General features: G+C 46.6%; 1 protein-coding gene across 1 annotated transcript; it reads right to left on the minus strand.

The window, feature by feature from the left end:
* Positions 1-6,340: 6,340 nt before the first annotated feature.
* Positions 6,341-22,271, minus strand: LOC142564576 (uncharacterized). The gene is made up of 6 exons (XM_075675630.1): positions 22,083-22,271; positions 15,546-15,757; positions 14,209-14,383; positions 11,488-11,607; positions 9,805-9,914; positions 6,341-6,956 (listed from the first exon to the last, which is right to left on the minus strand). The coding sequence occupies exons 1-6, from the start codon at positions 22,201-22,203 to the stop codon at positions 6,699-6,701; spliced, it is 996 nt and encodes a 331-aa protein (XP_075531745.1). The 5' UTR covers positions 22,204-22,271; the 3' UTR covers positions 6,341-6,698.
* Between the last annotated feature and the right edge of the window lie 4,612 nt (positions 22,272-26,883).

Below are 26,883 nucleotides of genomic sequence, written 5' to 3' on the forward strand. Positions count from 1 at the left end.
GTTCACGTTTGCACCTACGCTCATCCGGTAAAACGCCGAGTCCGATTACGTTTGTCCGAATACCGCATATGCTAATATTCTCTGTTGGTGCAGCCGGCTTCAGTGTAGACGATGGTGCCTTCACACGACGACGTACAACCCCATCGCTAACGGCATGGTGGACTGCTTTCCACCATTGTATAAGAAGCCCTGCGCTCTGAGGAGCGCGGGCGGCGCGTCCAAGAAATGTTCAGTAACGCCAAGCCCCACCGCCAGGGGCAGCAGGTCTTGATGGCCGATTTGGTCGGTCACTGCGCCGTTCTTTCAAGGTCTTCAATAGCAGCGTCCTCCTCGCGCGCGTCGCTTTTGTGTTTATTCAGAACTGTCGTGCTGAAATTTATTTTTAGCAGCTATAGAAACATTTTTCACACCTATCATTGCCATTTAGTGATTTCTGAGATGGATTGCGCCCTCGGAAATTTCCGTTTTGGCCTTTCTCGCGCTGCTGCAGACTGTAGTTTGCATTTATCTTTACATATTGAGCTGGTGCTTTGAGCAAACACTGCTTTTAAATAATCGTTCGACGTTTTCGAAGCTCCTTTACTTTGTGGTGACTTCTGGCTGCCGGCATTTTGTATTCTTGAATGTCAGCGAGTATGTTCTTTATTTCTGAATGACCGCAAAGTGACAAGGGATACACTTTGAAAAAGTGAATTCAGAGCTCTTGTGTTTGATACCACCTTCACAAGACAGACCAGGGACCCCTTCAGTATTGTCTTGCGAACTTCCAGGCAGGTTGTTTGCTTTCATGCATAACAGATCCAACCGGGGGGGATATGATCACGGAGGCCTCGCTTAGTTTGGCTGTTTACGTGGTAAGTCCTTTGGTTCTGCAACCTGAGGTTGCTGTTAAGGTCAACTTAGGCAGTTGATCAAAATCTTCGTACTACTCCTATTCTGCAAGACATACTTGACGCATCGTACTTGCTAGCTCGATGTTCGCCATCGTGTTCAGCAGTCCACGTCTTCATAAAAAATGAGGACAGAAGTGCTTTTCGCAGACATAGTGCGTTGGTTCTTGGTTGAAGCATGGCCTTTTTTCCACAGTTGCAGCCAGTTCTTTCTTTTCATGGGCTAAGAAAATTTAAACATTTGTCGCAGGAAGCCTATAGAAGCTATTACACTGCGACAAATCACTTCTTTCCCGTATGGGTGCGAAGTGGTCGCAGACACATGTCTTTATGGGCGTGCTAGCTGACCACCCGGTCGTTTTTGCCATCAAAGCAAATTAAAGCAACGCTTTAATTCCTCGCCCAGCACTGCCTCGTGGGGAACGTAGCCACATCATGCTCAAAAACAAATTAGTATTCAAAAGTTTGCTCAAATCTGCGCAGATATGCAAGGAGAGATCAGGGAAGAAAAAAAAAAGAAAGATGGCAAATTTGATCGAAATACGCAAGTCGCCTACCAGACAACCATGCAGAGCACCATCACCTACAAGCGATACCGAGAGTGCAGCCAATGTCACAAAAGAGCGGGTCAGTAGGCCTGAACGAGGCAAGCAATGCGGCGCGAAGAGCATTCGCGCGAGAAATCTGCGCGCTGTCTGCTTGAGCAGACCACACAAGCCACGGCGGCGGACAAAACTAGCTGGCGACGGAGGAAATGAACAATAACTTGCGCACTCGTAATCTGCGGGTTCTCTAGAAGCTCGTGAAGAGTGCGCGTGAAGATCAAAGCTCATAACGAATACTTTCCAGCTCGTCATTGCCGCGCGAACTTCCGTTTCCCATTGAAACTCCAGCAAAAGCAAACGAAGTGACAGGGCACCAAGAGGGGTGCTCCGCCTAGCGACGGCGAACATTTACATGAAATCCGCACACCGTTGGAGCACCTTCCTTCGTGTACTGTACGTGGACCCGCCGTGGTTGCTCAGTGGCTGTGGTGTTGGGCTGCTGAGCACGAGGTCGCGGGATCGAATCCCGGCCACGGCGGCCGCATTTTGATGGGGGCGAAATGCGAAAACACCCGTGTGCTTAGATTTAGGTGCACGGTCGAAATTTCCGGAGTCCTCCACTACGGCGTGCCTCATAATCAGAAAGTGGTTTTGGCACGTAAAACCCCATAATTTTTAACTGTACGTGGTTTCCAGGGCTCCCTGAAAGGCCTCTCTCCGTCGTCTGGGTCAACAATTGATCACGGTGACTGTATGTGGAGGAAGAAAACACGCTTGGCGGCCGGCTAGATGGTCCCGATATTTGATTATTGATCAACCATTGTCAACGCGCCTGCGTCCGTGTCCAAGCCGATTCCCTCGATAAATGTGGCCGCTCGTCTCCTCTCAGCACACACCAGTCGAGCAATTCTGTTTCACCGTTCTTCTTTGCCCATGGCATGTGGGTAAGCCTTATTCAGTGCACACTATACGGTCACTTTCGACCACCTTTATGTGGCTGAAATGAACACAATCTGGAACAATTAGTAAATAATAAAGCAAAATTCCTCACGCGGTGAATATACGGCACGTTATGCTTTTGCAAGACGCGTCAGGCCACTGTTGTTGATCCACGCACAACGAGGAATAGCCGCTGTGTCAGTGCGCGAGAACAGGCTTCCCACTTCGAGGACGTCGTTGTCTTTATGTGATCGGCTGCTGGCGACCACTGCATTTCAGGCTCTTGGAAAACTTGAGACGATGTAATGTGGGACTAGTCAGGCAACAGAATTGTGTGACAAGCAGTGTCCCACTTTTCACAACTACGCTCGTAAGGAAAGATGCCGATTTCATTTCACAATTGTAATCCGGCAATAACGCCATTTTCCATTGAAAAAAAAAGGAAAACAGTTTACAGCATTGTGACGTGCGCCCACTTCTACGCATCGTGCGACATTTCGCCACTTCATATTGTAAAAATTTTATTTCCGACGTTGGCTTGATTCTTCTTTTGAGCGTGCGATGGCTTCAGCCGCAGAGCTGCAAGGCTGACGGATAAGCAACATATTATGCTGTGGTGCATGACAGTTATCTAGCTTATGCAAATAAGGTGAATGTTGAGCGTTCCAAGGGAGCAACACATTCAAGTACTTCGTTAAAGCTATGAATATGACACGAAAAGTTTAATTCAAGAAGTCATACTCGCTCCAATCTCACACCGAACGCAGCACTCACTGATGAGACTAAATGTCGAAAAAGGAAAGTTACCTAGCAAATATGTTCCAAAACGCATTCCACGCGAAATCGTTGATGAAACACGCATTTTGTGCTTTCTTTCACATTGCTCAAAGGGGCGCGGGCAATGCTGGGTTTCCACTGGCTAGAATACGTTTGTTATATTTTCTGTACCTTCACTCTAAGCAGGTAGAAGTAGCAATATCGTACAATAAGGCAACGTAAACCACACGTGGCGCAGAAGGCAAAACCACAGCCTGAAGAAACCAGAGCTTCCAGAAGCTTCAATAAGGGTATATGTCTTCATCAGAGCCTCAGACTTCCTTTATCAAAACGTTGGCTCCAGGCTGAGGTTACGCCTCTTCACCCACTGTTCATGAATTTGTCTACATTTTTATGTGACCCATTTATTGTGTTAATACAATAAAACAACAAAGTAATACATGTTCGACGAACTAAAGTATCCTGCGCAGCTATTTAGACGTAGTTGAGGAGAGCTCCAACCAAACTTTAAGCCACCTGTCCGCTAAACAGGGAGCCAAAGTCGCTTAAGTAAAATAATGTTGGCGAACGTTTCCACAATTTTTCGTTCATTCTCATGAAAGAACAGACTGCTTGTAGCACATGTTCATAGGCTTTCACAAGAACGCTTTGATAAGCATGTTAAGTTGTATAGTTATAATAATATAAAACCTGAAGAGCAGTCGCATGATGATAGTCATAGCAATAGTGACAGTTAAAATAATAAACAGCAAGCATTCATTCGGTGGCGCTGCACTTCACCGTAAGAAACAGCACTCTAACTACACGCAGATTTCATTCCATAACGGCTTTGTGCATTATATGCAAACAAACAGACCTCGTACATCAAACCTTATGCGCAGTGAAAGTTAAACTCGATAACGGTGCTATTTGTAACTCTCTTGCAGGGGCACTTGTAATCCCTCCCGAAATTTGCCGAACATTTATATGCTTCTCCGAAGGTTTCGGAACGAACTTGCAAATGCTCCTTCGCAAGCGTAGAGATTCGAGCAAGTTTGCTATTTTTATTTCTAAGAAGTTCTATCGGCTCATAATGAAGCCACAGAAAGAAGCACGAAAAAATCGTTTCCTGTGAGGGGCTTTATCTGTTTGCTGCATTCGTTTCAGCGCTCTTAAATGCCGCAAAATTGTCCTTCAGTTTCGAACAGTGCGCAAGAAAGCGTTTCAGAGGCGCCCCAACCTATCGCGAAAGCAAAACAAAAACATTGAACACGAATCCATATGGCCACACCATGTGGCTCTAATGGTGCTCGCCAACGCAGCCTCACAGCTGAACTGTTGCCACACCACACAAATATGTGCTAGTTGCGCGTCTCAAGATACGTTTTCTTTGTCAGACGAGGCGTCTACGGAAACTCTTGTAGCGCAAGCACAAACGAACACAGAGGGTACAAGGTGCAAAGCACAGGGCTTAATTTCAAGAACTGAAGGGACGTGGGTGCACTGTACAAAGTGCGCACGTACCCGATGACATATAATGGCACTATAAGTATGGCAGTGAAAACTGAAATGAATGAGTCATTGGAGGTTAGTTCTGTGTGTGGTCACGCATGCAGTACGGTCCGTTCTTAAAGAGAACAGTTATTATTTCACTGCTTTCGACCGCAGGAATGTGGCACAAGGACAGGCCGGTCACTCTTCAAGCGTACATATCAACCTCGTTCGTCTTCTGAGAGAGACGTTTCCCTCGATAAACTCTATGTGCTCGAGTTTTGGTGGATTTCTCATCAACTAAGTCACGATGAATGCACAGAGCACGAAAACAAACAGGAAGCCGAACAGGTCTAGAGCTTACTAACAAAAGTTATTGCAAAAATCACGTCTTATCATCATCAGCTTGTTTTTATGTCCACTGATGGACGAAGGCATCTCTCATCGATCTCCCGTTACCTCGCTCTCGCGCCGCCTGATAACACCCTTTGCCTGCAAATTTCCTCGTTCCATTACATCACCCCGTCCTCTGTCGCCTTTCACCACACTTCCCTTCCCCTGGCACCCATTCCGGGACTGTAAATGTCATTCGGTGGTCCGCCCTACGCCTTACATGGCCTGCTCAACTCCATCTAATTTTATTGTGAAGTGGAATATCAGTTGCCACTCTTCATTCCCAATTCTGTCTTCCTGTCTCTTAACGTTGCGCCTAGCTTTTTCTTTTTGGTTTATTGTTCGCTAAAATTCTCAATCTTCTGTTGGGGCTCATTTCCAGCACTGCTGAGCCGAGTAATGTTATCCACAAACCGCAGGTTGGTGAGATGTTCCCCGTTCAACCTCACACCTAATCGTTCCCATTCTAGCGGCCTGAATATTTCAAAGCATGCAGTGAACGGCATTGAAGAGATTCTTATTGCATCTGCTTGCTTGAATTCCTTCTTAATCAGTCATGTCCCGTTCTTTATGTGAATTATGAATGAAGTTGTGGAATCTTTATACATAAATGCTAAGACATTCACGATTACCTCCGGTATTTCTTGACTAAGTAATCCTTCGATGACTTCTGGTACCTCTGTTGAATTGAATATTTTCGTAATCTATTAAAGCAATATAGAGAGCTTAGTTATGGGCCTCATATTTCTCGATTACATGATTGCTTACATGAATAGGATTCTTTGTTATATACCCCTTCCTAAAGCAATCCTGTTGTCTGGGTTAAGTGGAGTGAAGCATTGCCCTGATCCCGCATTGCGAATAAACAGTCGCAATCTTTTCGAGTATAATGTCCCCTCTACTCTTCGTGTAACCAACTGTTATTCCATTTTTTCCTACCAGTTTTCCATTGGATATATCTTGCAAAAGTTTTCTAACTTTATCCCTACTTACACGTCGAACTTCTGTATGCCGTTCCAAACTACGTGCAATCAAGAGTACGTGGGTGCCCGGGCTAATGTACATTTCAGTATAGACATCATCTACTGCTTTTGCTACATCACTTGAAATTGCTCATGGCATCGTCCTGCTTATCTTTCACTGCATTGATTTCTTCCTCCTATTATAGTCACATTTTGTTCTTCCAAGCGTTACGTTAAATCAGAAGGGTTTGGGTGCGAGCTACTTGGTACGGATCATTCATATTTAAAACAGCGCCAAAAAACACGGACAAGGGAGGACACAGAACGAGCGCTTACCAAGTGCTGACCAACCAGCGCTCGTCCTGTGTCCTCCCTTGTCCGTGTTTTTTGGCGCTGTTTTAAATATGAATGTTACGTTAAAGGTGACGGAGTTTAGATACCAGCCGGCGTGTTTGACATACGTATATATGACACGATGTTTTCAGTAACATTTTCAGTTCTCAGTGAGCGCTGGTTGTGTCGTTTACATCTTGCTCTGATCATTTTCTCGCTCTTTGTACGTTCCTCCTGAAAGAAAACCAACTTGCCCAGACTACTGTCCTACTACCAGCTAGGTGTTCCCTTTAACAGCGGACCGTACCGTACCATACACAACCGTGTCTTTCTGCCACCAACCAGCCCATTTAGACGTTCTTGTCGACAGGGCAGCACGTGTCTGTCTTTCACATCGGGTCTGACACGGACCGGTCGTAGCGAATGCAGGGCCTCAGTCGTTTCTCGCTACCCTGGGTCTCCTTCGGCACATTGTCCTCGGACGACGTCCTGCTGGGAAGGCCAGAGGCCTGCACGCTGGGCACCTCCAAGAGCGGCTCCATGAGCAGGTGCCTTCCCACCAGTGGTCGGTAGGTGGTGTCGTAGGCGCCGGAAATGCCCGATCCCGCGCTGTGAACCGACTGGGAGCTCGTGGTGCGGGACAAGTCCTGCGCACACCAACGGCAAAGAGTGAAGAATAGCAGCTAAAACCCCAACAGTCACAGATTGTGACTATCTGTTCGTAATGACTACAAATTTATATGTACGTATAATGATGTGATATTACTCCCATGATTAATCAAAATCAGGCACCTTGGTTAACGCCGTTCAGTATATATATATATATATATATATATATATATATATATATATATATATATATATATATATATATATATAGCAAGAAGGGGGATTAACCGAGGGGCCCGATTTTTATTAAGCATGTCATAAGAAGCCAACAAACGTTCACATCAAGGACAACAAGGGGAAATTGTACTTACTAAATGAAGTAACATGGAAATGAGTGGAAATAATGATATTGTGAGTGGTGGCGCTGGCTAACACTCCAAGGGTTCTAGTATGAAACTTAAATACCCAAGAAAGATGATAAGAAAACGGCGCCGCGGTAGCTCAATTAGTAGAGAATAGCACGCGTAATGCGAAGACGTGGGATTGTTCCCCACCTGCGGCAAGTTGTTTTTTTCATCCACTTTCATTTCCATTTATTTATCATTTCTTTAATTCGTTTAGTAAGTATAAGTAAATTGCCTTATGTTGTCCTTGGTGTCAATGTTTGTTGGCTTCTTATATTAAATGCACTGATTGCCAATATTCAGCTCTTGTGGATGATGTGCTACATCAGGAACAGAACCGAAATAGTAGTTGCAAATATACGAGCTGCTTGCTATTCAGTTGAGGCCTCCGTGTTGGAAAATAATCGCTGTCTCGACCAAAAGGCGACCCGTTGATATAGAGGGCAAATTATTGAACAACAACGCGGATGTTCACAGCTTTAGTGGTTGCATAAATTGCAGTAAATATTTCCAGTGAACTTTGGTCACACTGCTTGTCACTGTCATAGTTATCGGGTTTCGCTAATATTCTATTAGCTTTGAACACTCGACTAGTGTTCTTCGGTCGTACTACGCGTGCACTTGCCAGCGCGCGCTCACTTCTGGCCGCTTCTGGCTAGAACCCCTTGGTAGACTTCGCATCGTATCGAGCATCGTATTGCGCGTAATACGCAATTTGTATGTCGCTACTGTCCGTCGATCAAGCTGGTGCAGGACAGAGTTATACCTCACCACGTACCAACGTCAAAACGGAGCACATGAGCGCGAGCGCACGCTCCAGCCCTGTCGTGCGTATAGTCAGCATGTAGCCGACTATACGTTGCATACTTGTGCATGTAGCTGCGTCTGCAGCATAGTGTAGATACCGCGGCCGTCTCGGGGGTGCCATTCACTGAGCTCGCTGCGGCTCGCTGAGGACAACAGCGTGCTCTGATTCGTATCTGCGGGTGACGTGATTCAAGGCCCGAGCGCCAACGTCTGGCCAACAGATCGTCTGCTTCCCGAGTTGCGCACCCCCGAGGTGTGTGGCCATCATGGTCGAAGCACGTTACGTTAAGAATCCGTTCAACGCGAGTCGGGAGCGCAGCGTCCCTCGTTAAGCCGATGTGTGCGCTGCCGAAGTACTCGCATAAGCGAACGTCAGGATGAAGTTTGGTCGTCCCACGGAAAATGTGATTGTCGTAGAGATAAGTGTGAAAGGAAATGTGCTATTCATGTAACTAGGTGCGAGAATAACCACGCGTAGCTTCATGGCGCACTGAAGCACAGCAAAAAAGGTGAGACACCGTTAAGTCATCCATAAATTGAGGAATAGCCTCCGAGCTTGGCGCGTCGTAGGCACCAAAATCATAAGTAGCGGCGCCTATGTGAACAAGCAAAATCAAATTTGAACTGTATGCCACGGCGATTTTCAATAGGCGGAGTGGTGTGGGTCTCACCTTGCTCCACCGTAGCCTACCCAGTGCCAGGAGGCATTGAAAAAGGACAGAGAGCACATCGAGGGGGATTAAAGAAAATATTTGATTGTCAATAACGCCACTTCTGCTGAACGCATGAAGTGCTTCTTGCTGCAAAGTATTTCTAAAATAGTCTTTTTTGCCGCCAGACACATTTTACGACTTCAAGAAAAGTCGCTCAGGAGCCCTTTAGAAGCACACCTAATGACGACAATTGGGCTGATGAGTGTATTTCCGAAGGCTGGGACAAAACTTGCGGAAAGGTAACGGACGAGAAAAAAGAAAACAAGTCATAAGGCTAACTTCAACTGGTGTTTACCGATCACACAGCGCAAAGTTCATGCATTGCAGTTCTCACCAATGGACAAACATCATCACAGAGGCACAGTTCTTAAACGTACAATGTCTCAATCAAAGCGCTCAGGCTCCCTCAAACATTTTGCCAGATAGCTATTTTCTTTACGACTGAGTGCCAGTGAAGGTATGCTGAAGTTCACCAGCAAGACAGTCACATGATTTCTCCTTAGAGAATGTCATGCCATTATGCGAGCGAGCGAGCGCGCACGTGTGTGTGTGTGTGTTTGTGTGTGTGTGTGTGTGTGTGTGTGTGTGTATGTGTGTGTGTGTGTTTATGTTTGTGTGTGTGTGTGCGTGTGTGTTCATGTGTGTGTGTGTGTGTGTGTGTGTTTATGTTTGTGTGTGCGTGTGCGTGTGTGTGTGAGTGTGTGTGTGTGTGTGTGCGCGTGCGTGTGTGTGTGTGTGTGTGTGTGTGTGTGTGTGTGTGTGTGTGTGTGTGTGTGTGTGTGTGTGTGTGTGTGTGTGTGTGTGTGTGTGTGTGTGTGTGTGTGTGTGTGTGTGTGTGTGTGCGTGCGTGTGTGCGCGTGCGTGCGAGTGTGTGTGTTTGCGTGTTTGTGCGTGATTTTTTTATTTTCGTTAGATTCTTTTTTCACCAGGTGCCAACCTGCGACTTCACTCGGTGTACGTACGTGTGGTCCCACTTGAGCACGCTTCCTGATGTAGGCCACTAACGCGAATATGAGTACAACCACCGTGATTCCAGCGGCGACGGTCACGGCCACTGCCAGGGTCTTTGACACTGCGGTAAAGGTACGTAGAGGCACGACATTTCAGAGATTCAAATATGCAACACCCTGCGGAATGTGCGTAACGCCTACATTTATAAAGTTCGGGACAAAAAGAAAGTTGTATTTGAACAGTACTATTTCGTGTCAGAAAGGGCTGTAAGGACTGCAGAAACAGCTGTAACTGGGTGACCCGGTCACTTCCATCGTGAATAAAAGCTGTGAGAAATAGGCAACACAAAGGACGCAACAATGCCATTGCGTCCTTTCGTGTTGCCTATTTCTCGCAGGTTTTATTCACGATGTTTAGTCGCGATGTCTAGTCTCGCAGCTTTTATTCACTTAGTGTTTAGTCGTAAGCGTTGCCTTTCTTTTGACGGGGCTTAAAGGAGCGAACAAGTGTGTTAAAAAGGCCACCTAAGAGGAACTGATTAATGGTGTCATGATGTACAGACAGAATAGCATACACACTACAAGCATTTCATTAAGGACTAGTTATGCAGGCCCATTATGGGCCTTCGTTACGAAGAAGGCCTGCACATATCTATCTAGGTATAACATGTCCCGTCAATACCAATACAGAGAAACAAAATGGCGGATCCCACGCACTATGCGAATGGATGTAAGTAAAGCTTTGTATGCTGTTTGCTGTGATTGACGGTACTTAACGGTGATGTTGGCGGCGAATGTTTACTATCGTCAGCGTTTCGTTCAATATGCGAGTGGTGAGCTTATGTTTAAGGTCACCTTGCGCGCACTACTGCGGTTTGTCTGCGTATTCCAGAGAACACACAAGGAGACGTGTTTGCTAGAGGCGTTCTCGTGCGTCATTGTTCATAATCTCTGAGAGGGTTCCGCATTATGCAACACGTTTCGCTGCAAAGCGCAGACGCTCCTGTTCCGCGCGACGTTTTTGTCGGGCCTGGGTCTCCTCGACACTGAGTGCAGGTTTTGGAGCCATTTTAGTGGCTCATGCTTACGTGCTCCTTCTACATGCGTGGCCAGCACGCTGTTGAGACGACAGCCCCAAGCGCTCTCTTCAGGCAGTGGACGATTGGGATGTTTACACTATCACACCCTAGCACGCGACTTCCACAGCCCAGCACCTGTATTTTTGTCGCATAGGAAATCAAGCACAGCACGTGTCATGCGTACAAACTGTGAAACGCTGCCGCGGCGGCGCCAGCCAGAATGCGCGGAGGCGAGAGCCATCTGGTGGCGTTGCAAGAAACCCAGTGGCGCGCTCGAGCAACACCCGGGAGCCCGGGAAGCCAGGAGAAGAGAGAAATAAAGCTTCCCTTTAAAAAGACATTAACACAACTAGTGGACACACAAGGCATGTTAAACCGTCCGCATGCTTGAGCGCACCTTCCCAACAAGACCAAACTAATATGCGCTCGTTTAATATTACATTAATGAAAGTTTCTTCGCGAAGGCTTAGGATTAGCTACTACCTTGACAGAGAGACATTTAATGACGATCTTGGATCGCGTTGAGGCCAATTACTCGATTTCTATTGCTGCCTTTGTTGACCTGTTAGTAATTTTCAATTCGGCTGCAGCGACGCGCTTGCCAAAGAATACTCACTGCAATTCTCGTCACTCAGGTCGCCGCAGTTGTTCTCGTTGTTGCAAGTGAGTTCGCGCCAGATGCAGAACTTGTTGCCGCACTGGTATTCGCCTTTGTAGCAGCCGTCGAAGTGCAGGCCTGCGCATGCGCACAAAGGAATTAACTGGGATCAGTGCTTCACGGACAAACATATCAATCATGAGCTTCTGCCATAAAATGAGTACTAATAACGTACTTGTATGGCTGACTTTGACATGACATATGGATATCTGCGAGTATGATAAAGTTGTTCGTAGTACATTTCTACATTGCTCATTATTGTTATAGGCGACAAACTTGAAAGCGCCTAACTGTACCTCTACTTGTATTTGTACTGTCGCTCCTTTGAAATTGCATCTTTTATCGCTACTCTCCGCTGTATTCCGCGCAGTGTGTACTTGTTTAAACATGTCGCATCTCAGTCAGGTAAACGATAGTCTTTCCCCGAGACTTAAGTCTTTACTACTCTGTTACGAAATATTAAGTAAATAAATTGTACTGTGTAGCAGACGAATAAAAATTGCGTCAGAACTTTACCTGACAACTGTTGTTGACCTCGAAGGAACAAATTGCGTTGCGCTTTTGCTTTACAGCGAGCACTCGGTCAGAAGACAGTTTCCCACCACATGCGGACTTCTTCAACATTGCATCACGTACGTACGGCCAATTTCAAATGTATGTCTGTGTTTTAAACTTGGAAAAACAGAAGAAATGCGGAAGGGCGAAAGATCCTCGTTCGAAAATACATAGAGCTTGCATCGACATCTGCATCGTTGTTCGGTGCAACGAGTCGTTTGAAGCAGTCTGGGCGTACGTTTGTGGCTCGTTGATAAATGTTCCGATAGGTTCATTTCGTGATATATGAATGACGGTAGCTGAGGGTAATAGAAGATCGCTACGAGAAGCATTCGTTCCTGCAATGAACCTAACATAGCCTCATGAGGATAATGATAATGATGATTTTGGCGTGCTGCTCGACTGAGCATGCTAATGTCCTACAAGGCCTTTGAAAGCTACTACTGGACAGTATTGCACGGCTTATTTCCACCGATAGTGAACACTACTGAACACTTGCCGTGATGCATTTGCTTTATACCGAATGATATATCAATCATGAGCTTTTATATCGAAGTATTAAAATGTCTAACGAGACCTAGGTACCACCCCAGGTGGGCAAAATCAATCCGGAGTCCCCAACAACGGCGTTCCTAGAGCCCATGTGTGCTTGGAGGCGGAAAGCCTAATGAATCATCGAATAACACGTATCAGGATCAAAAGAAGCGAATACGATTGCTAGCCACGTAGTATAGAAGGCCCTGCACTAACCCCTACTAACCTCTTCGCGCCGGGCACCTCTGCCAGGCTGGCGCGAAGCTGACGTTTGTACTGGAAATGCTTGTCATGGAAACGCTTTCGTGCTCTCTTCAACGCCTCGTGCAAAATTGTAAGTCGTCGCTGTGAAGCCATCCTCCTACTACAGTCTCGTGTACCTGCATCCCTGTATAGCCCAACTTTCAGTTGTATTCCAACAGCACGTTATTGCCCAACAGGTCACTGGATTCCCGTGTGACGCAGTGACGCACACTGTAAAATAATTTACGCAATTTACGCAAATAATTTACGCAAGTTTGTCCATTCTCCGCATATCCACATTGTCCATTCACGATGAAGGTGCGTGGCGGGAGCGCTCTTACAGCACTTAAAGCTTGTCTTGTCAATAAAGAACTAGTTGCATGTAATCGATTAGTGAGTGAGTGAGTGAGTGAGTGAGTGAGTGAGTGAGTGAGTGAGTGAGTGAGTGAGTGAGTGAGTGAGTGAGTGAGTGAGTGAGTGAGTGAGTGAGTGAGTGAGTGAGTGAGTGAGTGAGTGAGTGAGTGAGTGAAACAACTTTATTCGGTTCACAACAGAGGCGAGCAAACTCAACGTCACCTGGCTAGGGCCCACTCGGGGACCACCAGGTGAAACCTGAAGACCCTCTCGCGGGCCTTCTGGACTGCCAGGATTTGAGAAGTCTGGTCCTGGGCCCTAATAAGCTTCATCATTTCCTCTTGGGGGAAAAAAGTAATTGAATTACACTGAGCGTTACTGAGCAAAAATTGTAATCAATTAGTTACAAATCTATCAAGATAACGTAATTGATTGCAAGTCATTAATTACGTGTAATTCGTTACGTAGAAGTCTGGAAGCATTGGAAGGTTTCTTTTTTTGCCCACGAGAACGGTTCTGCTGTGAAAAAAAACATGTTCGAAATTAGTGACGTCACCATTATCTACCGCCGTTGTGTATGCGCAATTCTCTCCGCTAGTAATGAATGTTTCTCCACTGGAAAAAATTAAAAATATTGTCACGAAAAACTAGCTTCACCGGTTTAAACTGATTTAGAGTTCGCCTTTACTCTCCCTATAAAATCAGTTAGAAAGGCGAAACATTTACTTCAAAAAAATCGGTTGAAACCTGACCCCCATGGAGTGTCAGTGGGGTACTCAAGAAAGGTTGGTCTTCGTTTTCTCCAATAACAATACAATATTTTCTCTACGTTTGCTACGTTATCTCCATGTACTCCTTTTTTATATCTTCTGAAGCGACTCAGCAGTACAGTGCAACCCCGTAGCTGAGATATAAGCGCACTCGCCGGCACAATGCGACGACCGACTCGCTTCGCACCGCGCCGCAGCGACGGGTCTCGGAGGACTCACGTACTCTGCCGGTACGACGTGAGCACGATCTCGAAGGCCTTGCGCTCGTAGTTCCAGTCGTGGCGCGAGGTGACCAGCTGGACTAGCAGCTGCGGCGCGGTCACCCAGTGGGCCTCCTTGCCGCGCGGGTCGTCCACGTTGCGGCAGAAGCGCTGTGCGTCCCGGCGGTCCGCCCACAACTGCACTGGACGCAAGGCCCCGAAGCGGCCCCTTATGCGCGCAATGGTCGCCACCGAGGCACAAGGGCAGAGTGCGGGAGGGACGGAAGTTTACAATGCAGTCGTCATATAGGCGGCAATTGAGCTGCTGTTGCTTGCCAAATGATCTTTTACGTTAACCATGAACAGGAGGTCCCAATTCAGTTTTAACTATGGGACCTCTTTCTGTATACCTCTATCTGTATATTATTTTTATGTAATAATGAAAATTGATTGATTGATTGATTGATTAATTGATTGATTGAGATTAGATAGATAGATAGATAGATAGATAGATAGATAGATAGATAGATAGATAGATAGATAGATAGATAGATAGATAGATAGATAGATAGATAGATAGATAGATAGATAGATAGATAGATAGATAGATAGATAGATAGATAGATAGATAGATAGATAGATAGATAGATAGATAGATAGATAGATAGATAGATAGATAGATAGATAGATAGATAGATAGATAGATAGATAGATAGATAGATAGATAGATATTGTATTACCTGGGAGGCGCTCTTTACAAATGATGAAAAAACCAAGAGAATTAACCAAGACACACCACCTGTTTCTATTGGCGGTGCAGCTATTGTGGTCCCTTTGCCCTAAAACCACTTAGTACTTATCGCTTGTGATGGAACTCCTCTTGCTACTAAGCGATGCTCCGAACGTCGGAAGACTCACTCCAGCATTGATCCAATTTTTCCGCAGAACTGCGCGCGATATTGTTCTAGTCATTGAAGCAATGTATTTCTTCCCTGTGGCGCTCTTTGGCCATACCTGGCCCTTGCGCCACTAAACAACGCGCATTAATGTATTCATTTCTACCCTGCCTTGTTACACATCATCGAAGCTCCCCATATTCCCCGAACGTAGAATTATACGCAGCGGCGGCTCAGTGGCAATAATGTGCTGCCGCTGAGCAGGAGTTAACGGGCTCGAATCCCGGTGGTAGAAACGCTCTTCTGTGCAGGCTTAGGTGAACGTTGAGGAATCACAGGGAGGTCTAAATTAATCCGGACTACTCCACTAGGGCGTCCCTCGTACACTACGGTTGAACTGTTGCGTTAAACCACATCAATCAATCAACCAATCGTTCGATCGAAGAACAGGTGTACGCGAGTACCTCCAGGTAGGAAAGACAAGTCATGGGCAGGTCCAGGAACGAGATGCTGTAGAGCAGGCTCCGGTCCACCCTAGTGGTCACGTTCACCGTGCAGTTGAAGTCGTGGTCTATGTGGTGCTTGGTGGCGCGAAGCACCACCGCGGACTCAAGGCCTGCCACTCCCACCGTGATGGCAGCCGTGTGCGACGACCCACACAGGTCATCCATGTAGTCTGCGTCACGGATGAAGCGAGCAACGTTATCTTTGCAAGCGATAGTATTTCTCCGACTGCTCTACCCTACTTTGGAGGTATCTATGTCGCCCCAATTGCAACGGCCGTGTAAGAACAGCTAATGAAATGCAGCCCCTATGAAAAAACAAACGTGGACCTCCGGTATAGCAAGGAAGCACCTATGCTCGGCGTCACGTCTACTGTTGAGAACAGGGACGGAGTACGTGCGACAGAAGACAACACCTCCTAGATAGCGCAATACCTGTGCAATCCAATCCATGACGTAATGCTTCCTGGCCCGACTGCCATAGAATATTCTTGGGATGTTCCCGAGTAAACGGCGGTGATTTTGACTTGATGGCCTTTGTCACGCCGGGCTTGTCCATAGAAATTACAGGCCTAGAAGCATGGTGTCATAAGTAGAGTGCACAGGCCTTGAGCGATTTAGGTTGTGTTGCAGTAACGCGGAAGAGCACTGTCACCGTTGTGCTATGGCGATATCGACGTACATGCGCGGATGGCGTGTGGAAACTTAGAAGGCCCCCAGAGATGCTCAGTTCAGTACGTTTGGCTGCAAAAGCGTCGAAGCCAAACGCACGCGCCGTTACCCTCCAATCGTCTCGCTACAATGGAAGTTGAATAAAGAATGTATGCTGTGCGAATGAAGGCTCTCGCACAACTTGGATAATCATCGTAGATGAGTTCTGCCGGATTCCTTTTTATCAAGTAAACAGATTTGCTAAACAAGATTCTTGTATCACATATTACGTTGCAGTGTAAATTCAGAGTAACAACTGATTTATCGATTGATAGATTACTTTATTCATTAATTGATACTCAGAAATCTGGTAATATTGCAGCAATCATTTAGTTAGGCCCACTAACTTATACGTCGTCTCATAGAAAATTAATTATTCCTGCATTTCCGACAACACGGAAACAAATCTACAGAACACGTCATTACACATAAGGTGCGAATCTTTGCAGACAATTATGGGCAACTACGCTTGCTCTTCATTGATGACGTCATGGACGGGTGAGTTGCGCAAAAATTCAGTATGCACAGTGTCAGAGATTATCACGGTACACGCGCTTGTAACAGCTCGCAGTCTCTTCCTATTGATGTGCTCCCTTCGTTCTCTGACATTCACTCGCTAATATCAAGTGATAGAGGTGTCTTACAGTGGTGAAGCGAGTACAACTAATTTCAATCAAGCCCTTCCACAATACTGTATTTGCTTTATTCAAAAACATCGTCTTTGATAATGGTCATTACCACTGCCACTGATTCAGATGAAGAACTGAGAATTCGTGGAACGCGTGCTTGAATCGGGGTTAGTTATTTCGTTTACGAATGCCAGAAATGAGCTGCAAGCGGTGCTGAAGTAAACAGTCCCTCCAGTGTGCAGCGTAAACTGGCTCGCTCTGGGCACTTCATTTTTAAAGCGAAGCTTTATTTGCCCCTTCTCACGACTTTCCGGGCGCTACTGTGGTGGTCTTGTTGCACGTGCCGCTGGGTTTCTTGCAACAACACCAAATGGCACTCGCCTCCGCGCATCTCAGCCGGCGCCGCCGCAGCAGCGTTTTTACAGTCGGTGCATATAGCACCTGCTCGTCTTGCTTTCCTAAACCACAAAATTGCAGGTGCTGGGCTGTGGAGGACTCGTGATGGGCTGGTGATAGTGTAAGCATTACAATCGTCCATAGCCTGAAGTGAGTGCTTGGAGCTGGCATCCCAACAGTGGGCTGGCTACGTATGTGGAAGGAGCACGTAAGCATGTGCCATTAAAATGACTCCAAGGCATGCACTGAGTGTCGAGGTCAGCCAAGCCCGAAAGAAGCGTGGCGCGGAGCGGGAGCGTCTACGCTATGCTGCGAAATGTGGTGCATACCACGGTTGTATGTGTACATTGTATGCATGCATTTACAATATTTAATTCAAACACCATAATTCAATTAAAGCTTACAACTTCTGCGATGATTCGATGTGCCATGTGAGGTAATGATAATGCTCTACCCTCTCAGACATTATGAACAATGACGCACTACAAGGCCTCTAGCAAGCACGTCTCCCTCTGTGGTCTATGAACTGCGCAGACAAGTAGCAGTGGTGCACGCAAGGTAACGTTTAACGTCAACTCACCACTTTTGCATTCGACTAAACGCCGAATAAATTACTCATTCGCCGCCACCACCACCGCAAATTATAGTCAATCAAAGCAAACACCATACAAACCTTCGCTCAGATCGATTCCCACAGGGCGTAGGCTCCGCCAATTTCGTTTTCTGCGTATTCGTTCCCACACGGCATGTTATACCTAGGTAGATAGGCGCAGGCCTTCTTCGTAAACTATCTCCATAATGGGCCTGCGCAATTTTTTTTTATTTGTTTATCCTATCACCTATTATTCCCTTTACGCCTTTCCCCAGCACAGGGTAGCCAGCCGATGAACTTACACTGGCTAACCTTCCTGTCTTTCCTCCCTTTCTCTCTCTCTCTCTCTCTCTCTCTCGGCGCACCACTAACAAACGCAAACTTGGTTCAACTACCGCAGTGCTCTGACACGTTTTACTGTCTGCTAGTCATCGGGCATAATACTGTGGTTGTTCTAGTTTGAGCCTATGCACCTTTGAACATACCCGCCGTAGTTGCTCAGTGGCTATGGTGTTGGGCTGCTGAGCACGAGGTCGCGGGATCGAATCCCGGCCACGGCGGCCGCATTTCGATGGGGGCGAAATGCGAAAACACCCGTGTGCTTAGATTTAGGTGCGCGTTAAAGAACCCCAGGTGGTCAAAATTTCCGAAGTCCTCCACTACGGCTTGCCTCATAATCAGAAAGTGGTTTTGGCACGTAAAACCCTAAATATTATTATTATTACCTTTGAACATCTTCAAGCTAATGGCATGCTTCCCGTCTCGTAGCCGCACCACATGGCAGGCGTATGTTGTCACTGTGGGAAGAACCGGGTGTTGAGGACAGGTTGCTTGGTTGCCCTTTGTTGAGTTGGCGCGGCCAATACTCCTCACAAACGGCAAAGAAACGAGCAGCATGAGACATCAAAAAATCTTCTAGGGCAGCAGCAGCAGCTGCTGCTGCTGCTGCTGCTGCTGCTGCTGTCGCCTTAGATTTCTTGATGCTTCATGCCGCTTGGTTCTTTGTTGTTGTTGTTGTTGTTGGAAATTTCGCGTGCTCACAAAGGAAATATTGTCCAGGGTTCGTTGTGTAAACAACACGTATTGTCTTTATCTTCCCGCTAATTAATGCATGCATCGGCAATGCATTATAAAAGAAGCACTTGCAAGACCTAGCAGGCCAGTTCATCACACCGCCACAACTGTTTAACACATGGCACCATCGTCTTTGTCGTCGTCACCACCACCTTTTTTCATGATGAAAGCAGAGATAATCCCTCTCTGCTTTGATGAAGAGATAAACTGATGCTCTCCTCAAGAAATTCCCTCTGTCCTGCATCAGCCACACATCTTATGCCGGTAAATTGTTTAATTGCATCAATCTATCTAGTGATCTGGTGGTTTTCGTAAGTCTTCTTTTCATTGGCACCCGACGTGTTACCCTAACAGACCACATTATCTGTTCTACGTTCGAGATATTAGATCTTCATCAACTTCCTCCTCTTAATATCAGTGCAAACATGAGGCACTCGCCTCTCCTCTCAATACATAGAGTCGTCTTTCTGTCTATAACGTTACGCCTATCATATACCGTTTTATATTTCGTTGCGAAATCCTTAGCTTCTTTTCAAGTTTACTTCGAGCCACGTTTCGGCCCCGTAGGCTTGTAGCGGTGGTTTTATGCGGTGCTTTTAGGAATTATAGTTTTCTCGAGTGTTTAGACTGGTTCGAACTAAAGCACTGCACGCGCCGGATTTCTTGGCCGGTACAGTTTTTCGCGGGCACAGGCCCGCGACTGCATAAACTGCTCCGCACCCACCGTTAGAAGTTCAGGCCCGGCTCGGGCCCGGCCTGCTGCGATTGTATAAGCGGGCCCAGCCTTGGATCGTGGGAGAAACTCTGTGGACCTTCCTTAAAAATATCACTAAACATCACAATAAAACTGAAATGACAATACAACGTTCCAATAAAAAATCTTTTCGACAGAGCAAGTGTACAGCTAACGCAAAAGTCCAACAGAAGAAAGAGTCTGGGTTTAGAATTTCGAGCAAGACATTTTGAGTGCACTCTTGTGTACACTCTATCGAAAGCATACTGCGTAGTCGATCGGCGATGGTCGCCTAGCCACACAACACACGGACGCTTCACAAGTGAGCACCTGAAAACATGGCCGACGCGGTCAATGTTCCAGGTCAAAAACATTTTTTCCTGTTCCAGAATTTACCTTAACGCGGAACTTACCCTATTCCGCACGTGTGTCTGCTGCACACACATTAATTTGAGCGCACTTATAAGCACCAGGCTACTATTGCCACACGCGCGTCAGCAGCACAGAGGTGAGACTCGCGAGCTGGCAATGATAGCAGCTCCTTTCACAAAATACTGCTGTCACGTCGAAGGAAATGCGCTACACGGAGTACATGTAGGTACAGACATTCCAGAGAGGAGAGAGAGGGGGAGAGAAAAGCAAAGGGTAACGGTAGGAAGGTTAATCAGAGGATATCTATAGTTTGCTACCCTGTATTGGGAAAGAAGGAAAGGGCTACTAAAGAAAGACAGCAACGAGAAAAGAAAGCAAATGAAGGAATGGACGATGTAGAACTGTCTATGTGGACGCCGTCACACACACTCTGAAGGCGCAACGTGTTAAGAAGAAAAGGCAATGTTCCACTCAGGTATAGAACCCCCCGCATTGCGCACTGTCGTACAAACCAACAATTTGTCCCCTAATCCGGCATCCTTTAGGTAACGGAGCAGCCCCCTTGGCAGCGGCTCGCACTAATCTCCGCGTAGGGTCAAGTGTCCAAGAGTTTTCCAGGCGAAATAAGCGACATCGTTCGTCTGTACGCGATGACGAACTGGATTTCACCCTCTGCGACGCTAACACTCTCCTTCTTTCCACTCCACTTTTCTTTTATGCTGAATCACTGTCTCGGGCCGTTTATTTCTTCTCTACAATGGCAAGTGCACTGTATCTCCCGCATTTCGGTGCCATCAGCACATTTCTCGTATTTTTTTATCGCTCCTTTGACATACTCAAACACGTGCCGCTCGCGCTGCTCGGTAAACAGCAAGAATCGAGTGACGTAAAGAGCTGAGGCCTCATTCGAGGGAGAACGGCACTGCGGAATTGTGCGAGGGACGGGTTCGGGGCGAAGGCGTGCATTTGCCTACGAAGGAAAAATCTGCGCCACTGCGGTAACTGCTGTGGCCTGTGACTTGTGAAACGTATACGTCTTTTTTACTGGCCATTTCAGCGGAGCGACCTAGTTAGCTTACACCTAGCATTAGAAATAACAGGATATGTATTTGCATCTATTCAGCCGCATTGATTGCTTATTCAGTTTTTCCAGCCTAACAAACGACGTACAAACCTTCAGCACTATCCCCTTCGGGCTGAAATCAGACATTCCTTTAAACACTATTGGTTTTCTTTTCCGTCCCTGTCACCATTAACAAAGTTGCCTAAGATGTCGGTGTAGATGAAAAAAGGCTTCTTATTTTTGTACATTCCCTCATTTTAGGCGTCAGGTAGTGGCTTAGCTTGTTTATCACCAGTATGACTGAATATATAAGCACTATGAGAGGCTGTCCGAATCTAAATTCATGAAAATAATTCAACAGAAATACGTTAAAGAGTAAACGTGAATTATTAAAGGACTAAGAAAAAGAAAGATTGGCTATAGCACTATTGTTGATAATTTGTGTATAGTGGATATGCATCTTAGAAGAAAAAATAACTACTATGTCTTAAGTTTTCCATGCTTTGCACGCGGCAATCCGAAAGTAATGAAACGAACTTGGACTCAGAGCTCGGAGAACAAACGAGATTTCGAAGTGTAATTCGTCCGTACGACGATAAGTATAAGCAGCTTCATTTCGACGTATCAAAGCTTTAGACTTAGTAGTTTTCTATGGCAGCAGTATGTAATGAATACGTCAGTCTTGAAACGGATCGAAACAGTATGCCACGCCCAAGCCATTCCTCTCTTGACATCCAAGATCGAACGGCGAAAGATGTCCGGAAAAACACTCAACCAAACCGGAAGCCGAAATCGCGGAGACCTGTCAACTTGCCTCGATTGCGCGCGCGCGCGTTGGCATTAGCGCACGCGGTCAAAAAAACTAGGTCAACAGCGCCACCAACAGTCCCTCAATACGAAACGACAGAAACTGCGTAGTTATACTCACAGACTGCTGACTTTGTAGGTCGGTCCGCGTTTACTGCGCTAAGTAAAAACATTGCTAGCAGAAGTACGGGGAAGCAGCACCAGCGGCAACAGACTACGGCGCAACGAGAGGATGGCGCCATCTTCTTTTTTATCGTCTGCTTATGTGCCCTTATGCCTTCTGGACAGCGTCAGACAGCACTCCCGGCAAACGACGCCGTACTATCTTGCCCTCGAACTCGGTGGAGGCCCCCTTCCCCCTCCGCCCCCCCCCCTCTCTTCGCGATAACGGAGATGACGGTAACTCCCCTTCACGCAATCACGTAGACCCTCTCTCTCCACTATGCTTGGCATTGCCTGGTTGAAAAATGCTTACCTCTTTGATATGAAGTACCGTCGCCGAGAGAGGCGAATGTGTGGCGTACCGCTTGGAAAGAGACGCCGTCTTGCATCTTGTGTTTCTTGTGTCATTCGCGGCCCCTGTCGAGGGTTTCTGAAAGAAAGGATATTGTTCGGGGACGGCAGAACTGTTGACCTAGCGCCGTTGCCCGCACAGTCGGAACGCGAAACCCAGGGCGGTATCCTCGAGGTGATCACCACTGTCGGGGATAGGATCATCATTCGGAGAGATTTCCAGTAACTCACCACCATGCACTTCTACGTGTCCAGGTGCTGAGTCAGTCGAAATCTCGCGAAAGTTGACCGGATCCCCGAAAGTGATCGCTTGAGAATACCGCCCCTAATCTCTTAGCGTAATTAAAATAAGATATCTGACTAGATGGAGTGATGAGAAACGTAAATTTGAAAACATATAGTGCATTCAGCGGACGCACTACTGAAGCACTTCGAAGATCTCTGGGGACATGCCTACGTTCTGCAATGCACGTATATCGGATGATTAAGATGATGATTACAGTCATCACTAATACGATGATCGTGATCTTGCAGAAAAGCGTCATATACGACTGCGTTCGTGAGTCAGAAGCCTCCTCCTGTTTACGCCTTGGCCAGATTAAGTAACCTTTATTCTCAAAATGCATTTTGCAGCCTTCTGTGGCAAAACAACATTGGTGCTTCAGCAGTTGGCTGATACTTCATGCTCTGCTTGTGCTTCTTCTGTACCGATCTCTTTGAAACATATTTGCGATCACAACGAGCTCAAGCCACTGGAGCCTGCCTCTGCTATCTTTGCTTATTTGCCAATGTATTCGGTATTGGCATGTATTTGCTAGCATTTCTCAGTGGTGTTATCTCTAGAATGGGTTAGCCCAGCCCTGGGTAGGTGAATGCTGGGGTACATATGTCTCGAATAACACTCACTCAGACTTCCACACTGACCGTTGTCTTGGAAATCGAGATTAAGTACAGCCGTGGTCATTCCACTGTAACAGTAGAAGCCTATAATCAGCGACAGCTTCAAGAGTGACAGAAAACGCAGGCGAAGCCACCCTCCCCCCCAGAAAAAGCAATCTCCACAGGCCGCAAGTAAACGCGAAAGCCAGTGCAAACCAGGTAGAACCGATATATAAACTTTATCCTGAAACTCTCCTCCCGTAGCTATGAATTCTCGCCCGGGCATCAGGGGCCGTCGGGAGCTATATACGAAATGTGGCGATATTGGTGGCCACGGCGCGCCTCTGTAAACCATTTGTGGCCGTTGTTGTTGCTCAGCCATTAAAGAAGTGGCCCATATCCAGCAGGAGAATGAACCACGCAGAACTGAGAACCTAAATCCGTTCATCGAGTGACAGTCTTTTAAATAGCCAAGAGAAGCGAAACTGAAACGGATCGCGAAATAAAGTAACAAACAAATTCCTAAGAGTAACAAAAATTGACGTGAAGCGAGGCTTTTGTAAACCCAGTAATAAAATACCATATAACCTATTTCAAGGCGCGCAACTGTGTTTGTGTTCATCCTATGCAACGTCTATCCCCATAGAGTGTCTATGTATGTGCAAGACATATACAACACAAAGGTACTAAATTTTATGCCATGGGATTTTATATTCTGCACTGCACTATTGGTCTGCACTATACTATTGTTGTGGTGTCACAGTGGCCTATACCCAATATGGATAGGATTACCCATGAATTGCAACAAACCCACTGGTACATGCCCAATTGCCGAAGAGCGGGGTAGCATAAATTTAAGATATTTAGAACAATCATAGATACCGCTGAAAATCTTGCACTGTTGCCCTAAGCTATCTGTGTTTTTAGCGTTACCTATCAGCTAATACCGTATAGGTACTATGCGGTGACATACCGGTTGATTAAGCAGAACAATTCAGGGACGCTCACTGGCACAATTTTAGCAGTCGAATTTTATCAGTCGTGACGCTGTTAAGCCAGTTTGCGATAGCAAGGGTGCTATAACGTAAAGCTATTCCGAACATTTCTATTCGAATTCTGCAGTCAGTCCTCCGCGATTGTTTAAAAAACGTTCAGGCGACCCCCCCTTCGCATGGCTGTCACACGACGTCATGAAAACCGCGAGAACTCACCACGTCAAAGTGACATGTACGCGTTAAAGATGCATTAATATGCCTAACAAAACTAATTTTTTTTCTTAATAGCGAGAGACTGCCCCGTTCCGAAAGGAATAGAAGATGGCGGCCCACAGATCGCCTAGGCACGGGCTAGTCGCACCTACCAGAGAGCATGGATTTATTTGCGTATAATAAACTTTTTGTGTGGCAGTATAATGTTATCGAGCCCTTTCGGCACGTATATGGCATCCCTCTGCCAACTCCTCTTTGCTGAGGATCCGTTTTAGCGACATTCTCAACCTTCCGTTGCATGTCATCGCAATTTTCGACCAGCTACCGCAAGCTAAGTAAGTGGAAGCCGATCAATCGCAGACACCGGCACTGCCCTCCTCATCTGGTTACCTATATTCACTGCGCTGGCTCGGCCCCATCAAAACCCTCTCCACTTTAGCGTGCTCCACGCCTTCTGTGAGCTAATTAGATAAGAAAAACCGCTAAATGTAGGCAATTTTATTCGTTTTGAACGCAAACAACAGTGACGTCCTGTAATCGAAGCGAGTGTTTGATTGGGCAACGCTGTGGGTCACCGCCCGATGCTTGTGTCGGCGGTTACGTAAATTTGACATCAGGAGATTGGAATAAAAGCAGATTAGAATAGCTTTACGTTATATAGCGCCCCAGAGCCCGCGTGCATATCAGGCGAGAAACCGACGACCGATAACAGCCTACCGAGGACGCAACGTCCGTCCAGTGGAAGTTAGGCAAACAATGCCTCGGCTTTGAAAGACAGATATTGCCCTTTTACGCATACCTCCCCGCTCTCGGCCCTTTACAATAAACTACAACGTGCTATACGTGCTTTGTCCCTCAGAACAGTAGCATACTTAATTTTTTTATTCTGCCGCTCATTGCAGTCTTCTAGCATCCTTTCAAGGTGACCTATGTCACGCAGTGTGTGCGGAACTGCAACGTGTGGAACAGCCAGATAACTTATGCAAAATCCCCATGCATACGAAAGTAACTCTGTCGTGTTTCAGCGGGCCACCTTCTAGAATTATGCGTGGCTCCTACAGCAGATCTTTTTTCCCTTCAATTGTATCACCTTTCGTCATCGAATATTGGTTTCGAGGTTCCTGGAACGAAAATATAATATTCCAGATTTGTACGTTCCGCAGTGACTCCTCGGTTATGGCGTCCTCCTGCCGATGGGAAAGAGGACGAGGGTTCGATCCACTCCTTCGGTGGCCGCCTTTCAAAAACGCTTCTGTTGGGCGCACGAGAGGTTTACATTTAGGTCCACATGCACGTTCTAAAACCCCACCCGTGGTTAAACTAATCCAGGCTTCTCCCCCATAGCGTCCCTCTCAGCTTACATTGCAGCTTCGCGAGCGAATACACTCCCCAATTTTTTATTACCATAGCAACTGACACCCTGACTGCACTGGCGGTGTCGTTGACGTCATGTATCGGCCAGTTCCAGCCCGCTTCTAGCGGCAAAAGAGAACGCAGCCCGCCCGGCCCCCTCTCCCCTCCCCCCCCATACTGGCATTCCGCATAAACCACACACACTTTTCATGTGTCCTGGCATGTGAGCGCAAGAACACCAGGAAAATACAATATGCAGCGTGGACAATGCTTCACGAGATCCTAGCCACGGTATATCTTATAGTAAAACCATGGGTGCGACAAAAATGAATAAATCAGCCCGTCTCTCGTCTTGTCTCGTGGGGCGGCTCAAGGCTACCTACCGGATGCATTCCGACGTGTCCATACGTCACAGTACCCATAACTTCACCCCCCCTCCACCTCTCCGTAGCGTGCACCGTGCAATAAATACTTGTCAACGTCATTGCACTGGCTTTGCTCAGGAACATGTAAAATATACGCAGACGTTTCGCCACCTGTGCGGGCGGCAAATACGTACACAAATGGCCCAATAGAGCAAATACGTCCAATTTATCTACCAAGCAGCCGCAAACTTCAAGCAGGGGGCCACAGTCAAAACTGCAGGCCGACCGATCACCAAGGATAAACCATGATTGGACAAAGGTTCTAAGCCCACTTGCTGCTCCCGGATTATTGAACCGTTTGTGTGCTGACGGTGCCAATCACATAGGTGACAAGACGTCAGCTTGCTTGCTTGCTTGCTTTCTTGCGTGCTTGCTTGCGTTCTTTCTTTATTTTTAATATTGTACAATAAAAACAGTGCAACGACGTTGACAACTACGAGTTCGCCTCAAGTTTGGCACATATTTTTTCTCGAGTAGAGCTGACCAATAATTGTTCCATCAGCATATTATGTCCGGAGATTCACCGGAGAGCTATCGCCTGACT

The sequence above is a fragment of the Dermacentor variabilis genome, chromosome 11, assembly GCF_050947875.1.
Source record: "Dermacentor variabilis isolate Ectoservices chromosome 11, ASM5094787v1, whole genome shotgun sequence".
NCBI lineage: Eukaryota > Metazoa > Arthropoda > Arachnida > Ixodida > Ixodidae > Dermacentor > Dermacentor variabilis.

What these genes read in the sequence shown, in the direction of transcription:
- LOC142564576 (XM_075675630.1), bottom strand. Translation starts at nt 22,203, where the DNA reads ATGGCGCCATCCTCTCGTTGCGCCGTAGTCTGTTGCCGCTGGTGCTGC. An exon ending in ACCTACAAAGTCAGCAGTCT is followed by an intron (nt 15,758 to 22,082) that starts GTGAGTATAACT and finishes TCCGTGACGCAG; the next exon opens with ACTACATGGATGACCTGTGT. An exon ending in GCTCACGTCGTACCGGCAGA is followed by an intron (nt 11,608 to 14,208) that starts GTACGTGAGTCC and finishes GCGCATGCGCAG; the next exon opens with GCCTGCACTTCGACGGCTGC.